Source organism: Mauremys reevesii, linkage group 10 (assembly GCF_016161935.1).
Source record: "Mauremys reevesii isolate NIE-2019 linkage group 10, ASM1616193v1, whole genome shotgun sequence".
NCBI classification, from domain to species: Eukaryota; Metazoa; Chordata; order Testudines; family Geoemydidae; genus Mauremys; species Mauremys reevesii.
In genome coordinates, this window is record NC_052632.1 from 33,797,705 (window position 1) to 33,814,446 (window position 16,742).

The 16,742-nt window shown below is 42.8% G+C and overlaps 1 protein-coding gene across 19 annotated transcripts in view; it reads right to left on the minus strand.

Annotated features, from left to right (window-relative positions):
- Window positions 1–16,742, minus strand: part of ACSBG1 (acyl-CoA synthetase bubblegum family member 1) — a 107,730-nt gene that overhangs the window by 26,314 nt on the left and 64,674 nt on the right. For 17 of the 19 annotated variants that reach the window (XM_039491108.1, XM_039491115.1, XM_039491109.1 and 14 more), the window contains 3 exons: window positions 8,225–8,442; window positions 4,567–4,655; window positions 2,894–3,014 (listed from right to left, as the gene is read on the minus strand). In XM_039491108.1, coding sequence (XP_039347042.1) covers window positions 2,894–3,014; window positions 4,567–4,655; window positions 8,225–8,356 — 342 coding nt within the window. In that variant the 5' untranslated portion in view covers window positions 8,357–8,442. Of the gene's footprint in view, window positions 1–2,893; window positions 3,015–4,361; window positions 4,407–4,566; window positions 4,656–8,224; window positions 8,443–16,742 lie in introns of those variants that run through there. The other 2 variants (XM_039491119.1, XM_039491120.1) reach the window with 2 other exon arrangements.

Sequence of the window (16,742 nt, forward strand, 5' to 3'; positions counted from 1 at the left end):
TTTAAACATTTTATATATAAACATATATAACTTTAAAAAATAACAGCAATTTGGAAATTTCAAAGAAATAGAAAAAAATTGAAAGAGCCTATTGTATCTGAATAATTAGCTGCTGTGTTTAGCCTGTAAAAATGTTAGGTTCACCACTAGATGCCAACGCTGCTACTTTCACTTCCCATGTTGTAGTTTTGCCTATCCTTGCCAAAAGCATTTAATTGCATCATGGTGCACTGCCAGCCAAAGCTGCACCTACATTATTGATCTGAACCATGGATAGCTGAACTGGTGAAATTGTACCTGTGTGAATAGCAATGGTTAGTGTGTGACAGGTTGGATCACAGAAACCTCCTTGGGCCTGCCAACTGATGTGCCAAGACTACTTCATTCCTTTCTCAAGTAGCTGACCAAATGCTTTACTAAGGCTACTTAGAAATCAAGCAAGTACATAGTCAATATTCATAACTTCGAACACAAAAATGACACATACCTACAAATAGGGATGAATAGATTCAGTAGATCATAACCTTTACATAGATATGTTACATGGCATAAGTAGCATAAAACATATTCCAGTTATGTCATATATACATTCATAAGCATATTTCCATAAAGCCTTATGAGGTGCAATGTCACACCCTCCTCCTGAACTTACTGCCAGAGACTTGGACACTGTCCATGGCAGAGGCAGTACATGTAAAATCCCTGTTTGTCTTTGGTCACACTCCCTTTCAGTACCTTTAAACCATATGATGTCACACTCATCAGAAGTATGTTTGACAAGACCCAGGGATATGTTATCTCTGGCCAGGCGGAGTATCTTGGAGTATGCAGAAAAGGGGCGAACTCCATCAGAGGCAGAGCAATCAACACACTTTTCATTTTCAGCAAGGGGACCTCAGGGACATCTCTCCTCCTCCATTCCCAAGAGCCTCCTCGAGCATATCACCGAAAGAATCACCTGACCTAATGTTGTTCACCTGGGCTCAATCCAAAGCTCACTGAAGTCAGTTGAAAGTCTTCCTGGGTCACTGGATCAGGCCCCATATGGAGAAGCAGCATGATCCCATTTGTAGCCTCCAATGAGTTTTGCCAAAATTGTGACACATTCATTTTAAATAAAGAGCTTCCCCCTCTGTCCATGTGTTTATATCATGTTAGTCACCATGATATTGGACAGCAGTTCATACCTGCCTCAATAGTTAACATTACAAGCAGGAAGAGATGATGTTCTGGAGAGGGAAGATTCAGTCTCTAAACACCAATATCTTGAATAATTGGCTGGATGTCTGTTATAAAATGGAAGCACTTAAAAATTTCCTCCAGTATGATAGTCCCTTCTTTAACCAATATTTCATTTGCTCATTGGAGACCAATTGGGTTTACCACAGAGTTCAATGGAAAGTGAAGCTGGCTCAGTCTAAATGGAATACATTCACTGGGATTGAATGAAAGCCCTGGTCTGTTTCATTGCTCTGCAATGTGCAGGTTGTAATTCCAGTTACAGTGAGGTAAATCACCAATGACAGTGAAGTTGTGCTGGGAAATAGTAACTTCTCTGTAAGAAGTCACCACTGTGATTCCTGAAATCCAGATCCAAATAACATGAAATGCGACAGCCCATAAAAGGTCACCCTGTTAATCAGAACTCAGCATTATTACACTAGTTAATTCTATAGTGAAACCGTTATTGCAATGAATTTTAGCCATTCTAATCACTTGCATTGAAGCAGACTGTGATATTCCACTAAGAATTAAGATATGATGCTCATCATCAGAAAATGGCTTGTCAGATAACACTGTAATAAACTGGCTAGTGTGCTATCTACTGGATAGAATGAGAACTGGTCAGTTGTGTGTCACAGGCACTGCATTTTTTTAATAGCTATGGAGATTATCCTTTAGCCAGGGCCGGCTCTAGGCTTTTTGCCACACCAAGCAAAAAAAATTTTGGCTGCCCCCCTCCCTCCCCCCTGCCCTGGGCTCTCCCTCTCCCCCGGGCCTCTCTCTCCCCACCCCCGGCACCTCCTGCCACCCCAGCCTTGGGCTCCCCCTCACCAGTGCTGACTCCGCCCGCTCCCCCCCTTGCCTCCAGACGGTCTGGCGCTGGCAGGGTCGGGGTAAGCAGCAGGGCTCCCGGGCGGCGCCTCAGCCCAGGGTCCCTCCAGCCAGGGCTCTGGTCTCCAGGACCGGCTGGGACCCGGGAGGGCAGAGCCGGGGGACTGCCCTGACAAGGGGCTGAGGAGCTGGGGCAGGGTAGCCCCAGAGGAAGTGGAGCCCTGGAGAGTGGGATGCGGGCCCCGCATGGCAGCGCCCTGCCCTCTATGGCCCCACTGCTGCTTCTGCTTCTGGCTGCCCTGCCGCAGTCCCTGGGCAGCTCGGGCCACTTCGCCCAGCCCCGGTGCTGGGGGGCGGCCACCCTGAGGCACCTGCAGGCGGCTCCATGTGCCCCGCGGGGCAGCCCCCAGCCCGAGTGTCCCCTGCTTGGAGCCTGCCCGGCCCAGCCACAAGGTGCGGTGCTGCTCCCCTGCGGCGCGAACCGCAGCAGCCCCAGGGCACCCCCCGCACACGACGTGCTGCTGCTGCCAGGGTCGGATCTAGGCTTGTGCAGCCGGAAGCAAAAAAAAAACAGATGGCCAGAATGCTGCCCTTGAAAATGTGCTGCCCCAAGCACGTGCTTGGTTTGCTGGTGCCTAGAGCCGGCCCTGCCTTTAGCTCAAATATCTCAAGTGGCAGAGGCCTGTGATTTCAGGACAAAAAAATATTAGTTCTGTCCCTAGTTTTGTGAGATGTTCCAATTGACCATTATACAGCTAAAATATTTGATATTTGGCCTTTCACAGCATCTTGAGCAGTGTAATTACACCTCAGAAGTTACAGACGCAACCCTCCATACCTGCATTATCTTGTCCAGTTGTTTTTGATTTTCTACCACAATGATATTGGCTTTGCAGTCATAAGCAATGTAGTGGCAGGCCTCGGGAGAGTTGGTTGCATAGATGCCTGTGACAATTCCTCTGTTAACAAAAAAAGGTGAACTTGATGGCTAAGCAGGAAAACACAGAGCACAAGACACTTTCCCCTTCATACTACAGTTCAGAGGTGCTGACTTCCCCAGTTCTTGGAGGTGTTTGACCCCCATTCTGCCCCAGGCCCTGCCCCCACTCCACCCTTCCCCAAAACTCTCACCCCCGCCCAACCTCTTCCCGCCCCCACTTTGCTCCTGCTCCTCCCCTTCCCCCAGCACCTCCTGCACACCACTGAACAGCTGATACTGGTGGGCGGGATGTGCTGGAGGAGGAGGGGGAGGAGCTGATCAGTGGGACCCACCAGGGGACAGGAGGTCTGTGGGGGGAGGGAGAGGAGCTGATCGTTGGGGCCTGCCAGTGGGCAGGAGGGCTGGGAGGAGAGGGGAAGGAACTGATACGCCGGGCTGCCGGTGCGTGCTGAGTACCCACTATTTTTTTTCTATGGGTGCTTCAGTCCCGGAGCATCACCAATGTTGGCACCTTTGCTACAGTTGTTCAAAAGGGAAGAAGAATTTGAGATTGGATGAAACCCAGTGGAGTGCATAGGGGGGTGGGTACACACAATGTGCAGCATAGATGTAGCTGTCAGGCTTGCCCCAGGTATTCTGCACATCTAACAGTAACAGACACAAGAAAAGAGTTCAGCACTTAGTCTGAAAAACAGTACCATTATGTGGTGGTGTGACTATCGAAGCACCCAAGGCCCTGTCTACGCTAGGGAAATTCATAATGGATGCAATAATAGTGGAGGCTGTAGCGTAGGACTCAGCACTTTTACCCTACATGTTGCCTAGAGTAGGTTTAGACCATACAGTGGAAAAATGCCTACGTCCTCTTTACAGGACATCCCCCACTATTTCTGCCACTGACGGAGCTGCACTGATGGTGAATTACCAGTTTGAATTTTGCTGGTGTAGGTGCACTCTCAGAGAGACCAAATCAAGAAACTGATTATTGGAATTAGACAGCCAGACACTGCGACAGACAGAATTTGGCTGGTTAGTGCTTCGCTTGTCACTTCATCAATGTCGTATTTTGCACTGGAATCAGGCCAGGAATCAGTTCATGGGCAGGCTCAGCCGCACTAACAGGAAATTGGTGGGCTTTGATCCATATCGCTCAAGGAACAGAGATAAGAGACAATACAGTATATTGTGTGTCTAATGCAGCTGGGGCTTTAGCAAAGAGGCTCATTTTGTGAGGTTTTGGATTGCTTTAGTTTAGATACAGGGAAAATAACAGATCCCCACCATGTGACTGAACATACTTATGAGATGGTAATATTTGCAAATGAAACAATACTACCGGTCATAGTTTACTGGGTCTTTAACTCACCCCTTGAGGCACTGTGAGCCACAATAGCTCTAATATGTTTAGTGGCTAAAAGAGAAAAGAGGTAGTTTATTTGGAGTACAAAAGGAGCATGAAATGTGGTTTCTCTCCTCCCTCTTTCTACAGGAGGGGATGGTCAGACTCTACAGAACCAAATGCTACACTGGAAAACATTCATTACTAGGCCTAGCACCAATCCAAAACTTACCCAGCAAAAATAGCCCCAACAGCTGAAACGAACCATTCTGGAGAGTTAAATCCAAGTATTGCTACACTGTGGAATCGTTCAAGACCAAGCTTAAAACAAAAGAGCAAACACTGGGATATGTAATGCAGGCATATTAGAGAGAAAGATATAGTGAACCCAAAAAAATAGATTTGGAGCTCTTTATTATTTATGCATTTAAAAAATGGACCCATCCATAGCTCTAGGCATTTGTGCAAAATGTATTAATAGACCATATACACAATACAAATGGAACCACTGTCTGCAATTAACACTCCCTAAGTTCATGCAAACATAAGACTCTCCCACCCCTCACAAACTAATTCCCAGCCCAGCCCAGCCCCTCAAAGAAGGTCAGAAAAACAGAAGGGCTTTGCAACATGAACTGAAGTTCAACAAATATTAGACTTATCCCATACTCAGAATCTTTACTAAATCATTTTCACCTTGCCAGGTTAGTTTTGTTTAGTTATACTTAGGGCCAGATTGTGGACTTAGTACATAGCCCCGAATGAGGAGTGTTGCATAGCTCTATGGCCCTGGGTCAGCTCTGTGAAGAATTATACTTCAAGTTCCCTGGAGAACAGGGAGAAATATGCATGCTGCTCTATCCCTTAAGGACGTTCTCCCTGCATGCCCAGCCCTCTCTGTGGGCTTGTGCAAGGTGGGCCATGAATCAGCCCCCTCTATGACCCTCTATATCAGTGTTTCTCAAACCTGGGACACCACTTGTGTAGGGAAAGCCCTGGTGGGCTGGGCTGGTTTGTTTACCTGCTGCATCCGCAGGTCCGGCTGATCGCGGCTCCCACTGGCTGCGGTTCGCTGCTCTAGGCTGTTCTATGTAATTTGCAGCCCCAAGGAGCTAGTCCCCATTCTCAGGAGCACCAGGTCTGAGATTGTGTCCTTTCCCTACCTTGGGCCATACATGAGGAGAAGGCTCTATGAGCCCTCCCTCCTGTGGCCATGAGGGAACAGAGAACAACCTAGGTGTTCATGTAGCGCTGCTCTGTTACTGTCTATAGTGACAGATGCCACTGGTGCCAACTTTTGTTGGCATTATTTTCTTTTGAACTCTTTCTGAAAAATATGCAGTAGTTTCTAAAACATAATGAAAACTAACTTACTTGACATTTTAGCATCCAAAGATAATCTAAAGGCCATGCCAACAATCTGCGTCACAGGCTCTAAAAAGACAGTCACTCAAGACACCTGTATTGCACCTTTGTGAATACCACCCTTGTCTCCCTGATTGCATAAACATAAACTCTTGAGCAATAGTCAACATGGTTTCTGTAAAGGGAAATCGTGTCTTACTAATCTATTAGAGTTCTTTGAAGAGGTCAACAAACATGTGGGGAGGGGGGAAGTGTTAGACATAGTGATTTTCAGAAAGCCTTTGACTTTGACAAGGTCCTCACCAAAATAAATTAAGCTGTAATCTAAGATGGGAAGGGAAGTTCATGGATGGGATGAATGGGTAAAGGACTTAAAGGAGGACAGGAAAGGTAGGAATTAAATTCTAAGAAAAGAGAGAGGGGACTAGTGGGTGTAGGTCAGTCCTCAGTCAAGTCCTAGATCCTATTCAATTTATTATTTATTTATAAATGATCTAAACAGGGTAAAAGCAAGTTTGCAAGCAAAGTTAACTGAACTCTAAACTCAAGAAGAGAGTAAAAGAGAAAGTAAGAACTTCAAAAAGAAAAAAAAAAAACAAAAAAACTGGCACAAAATGCAAAAAAAAAAAAAAAATTTAATAAATGTAAAAAAAAAAAGTACAAAAAAAAAAAAAATAACTATACATACAACATGATGGGGCTAATTTAGCTACAGTGAGTCAGAAAAAGATCTTGAGTGAGGAGTAGTTCTCTGAAGATCTGTGTCATGATGTGTGCAGAGGCAAAAAAAAAAAAAAAACAGGATGTTAGGAAAAAAAAAAGGGGAGGAGAGAGAGAGAGAATATATATATATTTATATATATAAATCCATGGTATACCCCCACATCTCGAATACTGTGTACAGATGTGTCCCTCTCTCAAAAAAAAATATTCTAGCACTAGAAAAGGTTCAGAAAAAAGAGCAAAAAAAATGATTAGGTAGAGAGAGGGTCATATATGGAAAAGATTAAAGAGGCTAGGACTCTTCAGTTTGGAAAAGAGGAGACTAAGGGGGACGGAAGTTATTTTATTATTCCCCATAATATAATACAAGGGGGGGTCAAAAAAAAAAAAATAGGCAGCAGGTTTAAAACAAATAAAAGGAAGTTTTCTTTCACTCGCGCACAGTCAACTTGTGGAACTCCCTACCTGAGGAGGTTGTGTGAAGCTAGGACTATATAAAATGTTTAAAAGGGACTGGATAAATTCATGGTGGCTAAGTCAGGATGTAAGAATGTGTGTCCCTAGCCTCTGTTCGTCAGAGGATGGAGATGGATGGCAGGAGGAGAGAGATCATTGCCTGCCTGTGTGGTTCCCTCCCTCAGGGGCACCTGGCATTGGCCACTGTCGGTAGACAGATACTGGGCTAGATGGACCTTTGGTCTTACCCGGTACGGCCTTTCTTATGTTCTTATGTTCTTATGTTATTGCAACTGCTTTCACAAGCAGAGTCTCACCTATTGACTTTGCCACTGTTTCTGCCAACACCTTTGCAAGCACAGGCATCAGTGCCATCTGCCAACATTGAAAATATTAGTATCTGTCTGGTATACAACTAAAATAATATAATAAATATAACTATAACAATATAATGTATTAAATAGAAATATTTACTAATCTGCCTCTCATTGCCTTGGTCAATCATAAAAAAGAAAATTGCTAGGCAATTCAGAAATTTATGAGACACAACTTGCTGGGGTCATCAAATATACTGCACTTAAAAGGAAGATAAATCACATGAGGCATTCCAGGATGACACTGATCCTCTACTATGGATTGACAGGGTCTCATTAATATTTGAATGGTACAGTTACTAGAGATTTACCATATATATTCATTCATAAGCCGAATATTTTCGGTAAAAAAGTGATGCGTCAAAGAGCAGAGGTCGGCTTATAAACGGGTCTACACCAAAATTTGATGATTTTAAATTCTATGGAATCACTGAATTGAGTATCTAATACATTGTCATTTTGTTTACCTGGAGCATCTGCAGGCATGGAGCTCCTCAGCTCCCTGTGGCCGCAGTTTGCCATTCCCAGCCAATGGGAGCTGCGGGAAGTGGTGCCATTTCCCGCAGCTCCCATTGGCTGGGAACAGCAAACCACCACTGGGAGCTGAGGGGCTCCATGCCTGTGAACGCTCCAGGTAAACAAAATGTCCAGGCCCGCTAGCAGCTTACCCTAACAGGCCAGGAACGAAAGTTTGCCAACCCCTGAAATATAGGGTCAGCTTATGAAAGGGTCATACAGTTTTTGTTATTTTTACCTATCCATCTTGGGGGGTCGGCTTATAAATGAACGGGCTAATGAACGAATATATATGGTACTTCAATAAAGGCTGTGTTGCAGATTCTAGCAGTCAAACATGATTGCTACTCTTCATAAGGACTGAAAACCCACAGAAACATGTTCATGCTATGATATGTAATAAAAAAACCTGTATAACAAGTCTGAGTTTGGATTGTTGTTTTTTTAAACACTTACCTTCAAAAAGCTTTTGGCTGCTTTCCAGGAAAGATTGTAATACTCTGCAAATGTGATTTTTTCCCATTCTCCATTCTTTTTGCTGGCCATAGCACTGAGAGGCCCATATTTATCCACAGTCTCTTTGAACATCTGATGAACTGTTATTGGAGTTTGTGAACATGAGTGATCTATTCTGAGCTTGACCACACTATCAGCAAATGTAGTCCATAAAGGCTCTGAAAGGCAAGTTATTAACAAGATAGTAGATCAGTGAAAAAATAGTGTGTGATCATATAACTAAAGACTTCTATTATAAAGCATATGCACAAAGGATCAAATTAAGGTTGCATGGGCAACCTTAATTCTGGCATTTCTAAACTTCTGCATGCTTGACTTTGCAACCTTAAAGTTCTTTTAACATAGGGTATTTTTTAAAAAAGTATAATTTCCTAATTTTTTAGAAAACTTAAAAATTGGAATAAAAGGTCATAATGTAGAACCATATTCACCCTCCACATGATTCATCAGCAGAGTTGCAATCTTTAGTCCATTACGACATACGCTAATGGAGAAACTGGGAGCAGTAGATGGCTGTATGTGGACAGGAAACTAGAAGGGGATGGACACACACTTTGGATTTAACTACACAGGATTCAGTCAAAGCTTTTAGACAAGAGTCAGGTAACTCACAGAATGTAAGTCACACCTATAGTGTGCACACAGAACACCTGTTCCATTTTCAATTCACATGGTGTGAATACACAGCAGTGGTTTGCTGAGAACTGAGGGCATAATGTCCTCAGTGATTATCCCATGGTCCTTTATTTCGCAGCTGTGATTTGTGGGAAGCCAGGTGATTTCATTTTTTTTTAAATCCCATGTTTCCACTGTCTTCCCCCCATACATCCTTTCTCGGCAGTTTCACACCATTTTTAAAATTGCTATCTTCTAGCATGGATCCAACAATGCTCCGTATTGTTATGGTGACAAGCACATTTGCAGAGGCTGGTTGGGCTGTATTACAGCAGTCAAAGCCAGACAAATTCAGCAGCGGACTTTGCCCGACACACCACTGAGCAGATTACGTGGGAGCAAGAGACTATTCTATGGCAGTCGTAGCAGCTTCTCCAGCTGCAGAAGAACACCCTGAGGTGATGGCAGCAGGATGAAGAAGAGGACAATGCCAAGTTGTTGGAATTAGAACACTGGTTCCTGGATCCGCCACGTGGCATTTAGTACTGTTTCAGGGCCTGGGAAACCAGCATGGATTGGTGGGAGAGGATCGTTCTGCAGACCTGGGACAACCAGCTGTAGTGAGAGAACTTCAGGGTAGGAAGGACTACCTTTTTTGTGATCTGTGCAGAACTGACCCAGAGCTGCAGCTACAAATACTATAGTACCAACATGCAGTGTGCTATACCCATAGAGAAGCAGTTCACCATTGCCATCTGGAAACTGGCCACCCCAGAATGCTACCGGTCTGTAGCCAGTTGGTTTAGCATGGGGAGATCAACTGCTGGGGCCAGTCTCATGCAGGTCCTATGCCACTGATAAGGTGCTGTCCAGCCAGGTCAAAGCTAGGTAGCGCTCCAGGGATTATTGATGGCTTTGCATGCATGGGTTCCCAAACTCTTCTGGGGCAACTGACAGAACCTATATGCCTATCATTTGACACAAACACTCCGGCATGCCTCCTCCTGTCAGGATGCAGAATTCATAAACAAGAAAGAGGTATTTAACCATGGTGCTTCAAGACCTGGTTGACCACCACAGTAGGTTTACAGACGTAAGTGCAGGCTGGACTAGAATGGTCCACAATGCTAGTATCTTTCAGAATTCAGTTCTATTTAAATTAATGGGAAAAGGATTGAGGACTACTGTGGACATTAATGGTGTAAATATATATAGAGAGATATACCTATCTCATAGAACTGGCAGGGACCCTGAAGGGTTATTGAGTCCAGCCCCCTGCCTTCTCTAGCAGGACCAAGTACTGATTTTTGCCCCAGATCCCTAAGTGGCTTCTTCAAGGACTGAACTCACAACCCTGGGTTGCGCAGGCCAATGCTCAAACCCCTGGCTATTCCCTTCCCATTAGATGTAGGTCCAGTTATTCCTGGGAGACCTGACTTATCCTCTGGTGCCCATTATGGTCCTTTGGATAATAATTTAAGTGAACTAGAACATACTGTCGTCAATGAAACATAGTCTATGGACACTCATACCTCGATGCCTCTGTCATGTTGTCTGGAGTAGCTCACAGCTGTGAGTGCCTACCTCAGGGCAGAGTGTCAGAAAACAGGACAGACTCCCCAAATTAATGGTATATTCTATAATTAGATTTTACCAAGCCAATAACAACTGTGAACTCCGGGATCACTATACCAGTCTTACCATGGAGTCACAGACAGTCCTCTTAGATACCTCAGTCTATCTTTCCACTGAGACAGATGGGACTTAGTGATAAATGGTCACTTACACCAAAAAACACATCACATTTAGGTTTCTCCCAGTCCCAAAAGACCAGTCACTTACCCCAGATCAACTGGTACTCTAGATCTTACACCAAAGACAATACAAGTAGCCAATCCCGTAAAAAAACTATCTAAAGGTTTATTAACTAGGAAAAAGAAATAAGAAAGCTATTTACAGGTTAAAGCAAACATATACACACAAATGAGTTATCTAAATCCTAAGAGTGCCAGAGTTTTAGTGATCTGTCAATTCAAAGTCTCTTTCAGGGTGGACCCAAAAGGCAGCCCCAGGGGATCTCTGTTTTCTATTTGGTGTCTCTAGCCCTGTCAGAGTTCAAACAGCCAAAAAGATGGAAAATTTTCATGTGACTTTGTCTTATTTCTTTCATCCAGCTTCTAAGACACAGGGCACATGGCATTTCCTGGTGCAATAGGGCCATTAACCAATCTTTTTTATTGCAATATTCCTTGATGGCCCAACTGATTTTGATAGTCCTTTTGGATGGGCAGGGAACAAGTCCCATGCCTGGGTTCACAAGTTCAGAGCAAACATTCTCAAAGTCATAAAGCAAAATGTACATGTTTTCTTATAGCATAGAATACTGACATTATATGTGAGATTAATACATGCAGCAACTTACAATCATGTCATAGAGTCTAAATACTAAATATATTCTTATAAGATTAATACCTATTTTGAGCAAAATTAACATACAGGTGAACTGATCTGGTTTCCAGCTATGAGTTTGTTAGGTCTTAGCTAATGCCTGCAGTCTGGCTGGCAGGTGGCCTGCCAGCATCACAGCCTCCTCAACAGGAGCTATTTCATGTCAGTTAGAATTGAAGTCAACTCTAAGAGGAAGTATCTGATAGCATATAAAAAATAAAATGAGTATCAAACAAGATTCAGAGAATGGAAATCAGTCTTCTCTCTTCTTAATACTAGGTTACATTTGGCACAGGCCAGTAAACAATAGGTTGCTATTTGGCATGAATTATTATAAATCCTAACATTCAGCTTGCAATTTTTGTTATAAATACTTCAAAATAAACAAAATAAGCTCTTTGCACATGCCAGAGCTTTAATGCTTTTGCAGTTTGATTGCTTTGCAAGGAAACAAAAGAGAAAGCAAACCTTAAGTTAGCCTGCATGACTTGTTATGAAACTTTGAGCTTTTTTTCCACAATACTGCCTCATAACACAATATTAAGCTTCAGGGCCAATAAAATGAATTTATTATCACATATATCTTGGCATCTGGAAAACTGCCAGAAGGTGGAACAGCCCAGCACATGCACTGACTAAGCAGGGCCTTTCAGTTCCCTGACAGCAGGATATATTACCACTCCCATGCTCCAACTGCTGTAATTGAATAATCTATTTTTTATGTTCACATCAAATCTCACTTAGGGTTGCCAAAGAACTGACCTATCCTTTTTATGGGAAAGTCACAGATCTAGCAGTTGATGGGGTCAGGGGAAAGGGAGGCAGAAAAAGATTAAGCTGTGACTGTGTTCTTCCATAGTTCTTGCACAGTTGTTTCATTCCCAACAATGACTCCGCATATGCCAAATTTGAAGCTGACAAGAAGTCTATTTCACAGTCTGGACATGATGGCTTCAGAAACGACATTTGTGTACACAGCCAGATATGTCCAAAAATGGGTGGGAAAGCGATCCACAGCAGTGTAAAGATGCCATAAAGCTGGCATAGTTGGTATCCTGAGTTTTCCATAGCATAAGGGGATTTTCCAGGTGCTGTAGAGTCAGTGTGAAAGTCATAGTCTGGGAAAAGAGGATGTGGCCAGAGAGTAGCCGCACTCTACTGCTGGGGAAGTTGGGAGCAACTCAGAGCAGTCCTGAGCCCTGGAGCTGCTCTAAATTGTGCCACAACCAAACCAGCCTTCAAAATGCCTTAAGATAGGGAAAAATGTGGGACAAAGATCCAAAATGAGGGGCACGTAAAATTATTCTTGCAGAAAACTTAAAATGTTGAGGGATTCATCCCTTTAGTATAAACAGGCTATAACTTCAGTTCCATGATTCTTTAGTTCTGATGTAAATAACTTTCAGCAATAAAAATGAGGGGACACCAAATAGGTATGCAGCATAGCTTGCTTGGGAACCAAAATGAGCAATGCCTCTTAAAATAAAGTACAACTGAGATATATGGATTGAGGAGCCACAAAGATCGCATAAAACCGACTTTGCCCCCTTGGTTCCATGCTGAGCCCAGCTTAATCAGACCAGAGGATCCAGCCTAGATGTAGAGAATTATAAAAATTACAGATAAAGGTAAAAGTAGAGAATAAAGAAAGACTGCAAAGGAAATTAAGTTAATGAGACTTTTCAAGTTCACAAGAAGTGAAAGGTCACTGAAGGAGGATGTGGGGCCTGAAAGAGAAGTCAGCAATCACTGGCTGAAAAGTGTTAAACATTGCTAAAAAGTTAGTCATTTGCCATAGTGTTAATTTAATATACTGTTTCTTCTTCTTCCAAGAACAGTCTATCACTTCTGACACCAGTGTCACCTCTTGCTTGGCAGGAGCAGATACACCAATATCCAGTTCCCAGGAACCTACTCTGTCTCAGGAATTGGCTCCAAATAGAGAGTAAAGCAGAATGAAAACTGTCTGTTATCTGCCACAGCTTCTCTCAAAGGACCACTACATAACAAAACAACACAACAATACAGCATTTCTTGATTAGAAATTTGCTCTCATTCTACAAAAAAAAGCTTGTAAGACTATGTGTAACAGTACCAGCTGGTAACTCCTGCCATAATATTTAACATTAATCATAAGGCAGCACCACACAACTGTGTCGTTTCAATTTATGTAAGAACATAAGAACAGCTATACAGAGTCAGATCAATGGTCCATCTAACCTAGTATCCTGTCTTATGACAGTGGACAGTGCCAGGTGCTTCAGAGGGAATAAATAGAACAGGCAGCCATCGAGTGATCCATTCCCTGTCATCCACTCCCAGCGTCTCCCAATCAGAGGCTAGGGACACCCAGAGCATAGGGTTGCATCCATGACCATCTTGGCTAATAGCTATTGATGGACCTATGCTCCATGACCTTATCCGATTATTTTTTTAACCCCATTATATGTTTGGTCTTCACAACATCCCTGGCAATGAGTTCCACAGGTTGACTGTGCATGGTGTGAAGAAGTACTTCCTTCTGTTTGTTTTAAACCTGCTGCCTCTTAATTTCACTGAGTGACCCTTTTCTCTTGTGTTATGTGAAGGGGTAATAACACTTCCTTATTCACTTTCTCCAAATCATTCACGATTTTGTAGACCTCTATCATATCCCTTCTTAGTTGTCTGTTTTCCAAGCTGAAAAGTCCCAATCTTTTATCTCTCCTCATATGGTAGCTGTTCCATACCCTTAATTATTTTTCTGCCCTTCTCTGTACCTTTTCCAGTTCTAATATGCCTTTTTTGAGATGAGGTTACTAAAAATCATTGGAGATTTTTAAGAGCAGGTTAGACAAACACCTGTCAGGAATGGTTTAGATCAGGGGTAGGCAACCTATGGCATGTGTGCCAAAGGCGGCACACAAGCTGATTTTCAATGGCACTCACACTGCCTGGATCCTGGCCACCGGTCCGGGGTGCTCTGCATTTTAATTTAATTTTAAATTAAGCTTCTTAAACATTTTAAAAACTTTATTTACTTTACATACAACAATAGTTTAGTTATATATTATAGACTTATAGAAAGAGACCTTCTAAAAACTTTAAAATGTATTACTGGCACACAAAACCTTAAATCAGAGTGAATAAATGAAGACTTGGCACACCACTTCTGAAAGGTTGCCAACCCCTGGTCTAGATAATACTTAGTCCCACCATGAGTGCAGGGGACTGGACTAGATGACTTCTCGAGGTCCCTTCCAGTCCTATGATTCTATGAAAAGAGCACACAGTATTCAAGGTGTGGGTGTACCATGGATTTATATAGTGGCATTATGATATTTTCTGTTTTATCATCTATCCCTTTCCTAATGGTTCCTAACATTCTGTTAGATTTTTTGATTGCTGTACCACGTTGAGTGGATGTGGTCAGAGAACTATCCACAATGACAATAACAGAGGAGGAGAAGGACCTCAGAGTATTGGTTGATCACAGGATGACTATGAGCCGCCAATGTGATATGGCCATGGAAAAAGCTAATGTGGTGTTAGGATGCATCAGGCGAGGTATTTCCAGTAGAGATAAGGAGGTGTTAGTACCGTTATACAAGGCACTGGTGAGACCTCATCTGGAATAGTGTGTGCAGTTCTGGTCTCCCATGTTTAAGAAGGATGAATTCAAACTGGAACAGGTACAGAGAAGGGCTACCTGGATGATCCGAGGAACGGAAAACCTGTCTTATGAAAGGAGACTCAAAGTGCTTCGCTTGTTTAGCCTAACCAAAAGAAGGCTGAGGGGAGATATGATTGTTCTCTATAAATATATCAGAAGAATAAATACCAGGGAGGGAGAGGAATTATTTAAACTCAGTACCAATGTGGACACAAGAACAAATGGATATAACTGGCCATCAGGAAGTTTAGACTTGAAATCAGATGAAGGTTTCTAACCATCAGAGGAGTGAAGTTCTGGAACAGCCTTATAATGGGAGCAGTGGGGAAAAAAGACATCTGGCTTCATGACTAAGCTTGATAAGTTTATGGAAGGGATAAAGGGGTATGAGGGGATAGCCTAATTTTGGCAATTAATTGGTCTTTGACTATTAGCGGTAAATATGCCCAATGGCCTGTGATGGGATGTTAGATGGGGTGGGATCTGAGTTACTATAGAGAGTTCTTTCCTGGGTGTCTGGCTGGTGAGTCTTGCCCACATTAGCTGATTGCCATATTTGGGATCAGGAAGGAATTTTCCTCCAGGGCAGATTGGCAGAGGCCCTGGGGGTTTTTCGCCTTCCTCTGCAGTGTGGGGCATGGTTCACTTGCTGGAGGATTCTCTGCACCTTGAAGTCTTTAAACCACGATTTGAGGACTTCAATAGCTCAGACATAGGTTAGGGGTTTGTTACAGGAGTGGATGGGTGAGATTTTGCGGCCTGTTGTGCAGGAGGTCAGACTAGATGATCATAATGGTCCCTTCTGACCTTAAAGTCTATGATTCTATGACTCTAAGATCTCTTTCTTGAGTGGTAACAGATAGTTTAGAGCCCATCATTTTGTATGTATAGTTGGGATTATGTTTTCTAATGTGATTACTTTGCATTTATCAACATTGAATTCCAGCTGCCATTTTGTTGCCCAGTCACTCTGTTTTGTGAGATCCCTTTGTAACTCTTTGCAGTCTGCTTTGGATTTAACTATCTTAAGTAATTTTGTATTGTCTGCAAATTTTGCCACTTCTTTGTTTGCCCCTTTTTCCAGATCATTTCTGAATATGTTGAATAGTACTGGTCCCAGTACAGGTCCCTGGGGGACATCGCTATTTACCTCTCTCCAGTCTGAAAACTGACCATTTATTCCTACTCTTTATTTCCTTTTAACCTGTTACTGATGTATGAGAGGACCTTCCCTCTTAACCCATAACTGCTTGCTTTGCTTCAGAGCCTTTGGCAAAGGACCTTGTCAAAGGCTTTCTGAAAATCCATGTTCACTATTTCCACTGGATCACCCTTGTCCACATGTTTGTTGACCCCCTCAAAGACTTCTAGTGGATTGGTGAGGCATGATTTCCCTTTACAAAAGCCATGTTGACTCTTCCTCAACAAATTGTGTTTATCTGTGTGTCTAATAATTCTGTTCTTTACTATAGCTTCAACCAATTTGCCTGATTCTGAAATTAGGTTTACTGTAATTGACAGGATCACCTCTGGAGCCATTTTTAAAAATTGGCATCACATTAGCTATCCACCAGTTATGTGGTACAGAGTCTGATTTAAATGATAGGTTACATACCACAGCTAGTAGTTCTGCAATTTTATATTTGAGTTCCTTTAGAACTTTTGAGTGAATACCATCTGGTCTTGGTGACTTATTACTGTTTAATTTATTCCAAAGCCTCCTCTATTGAAAACCTCAGTCTA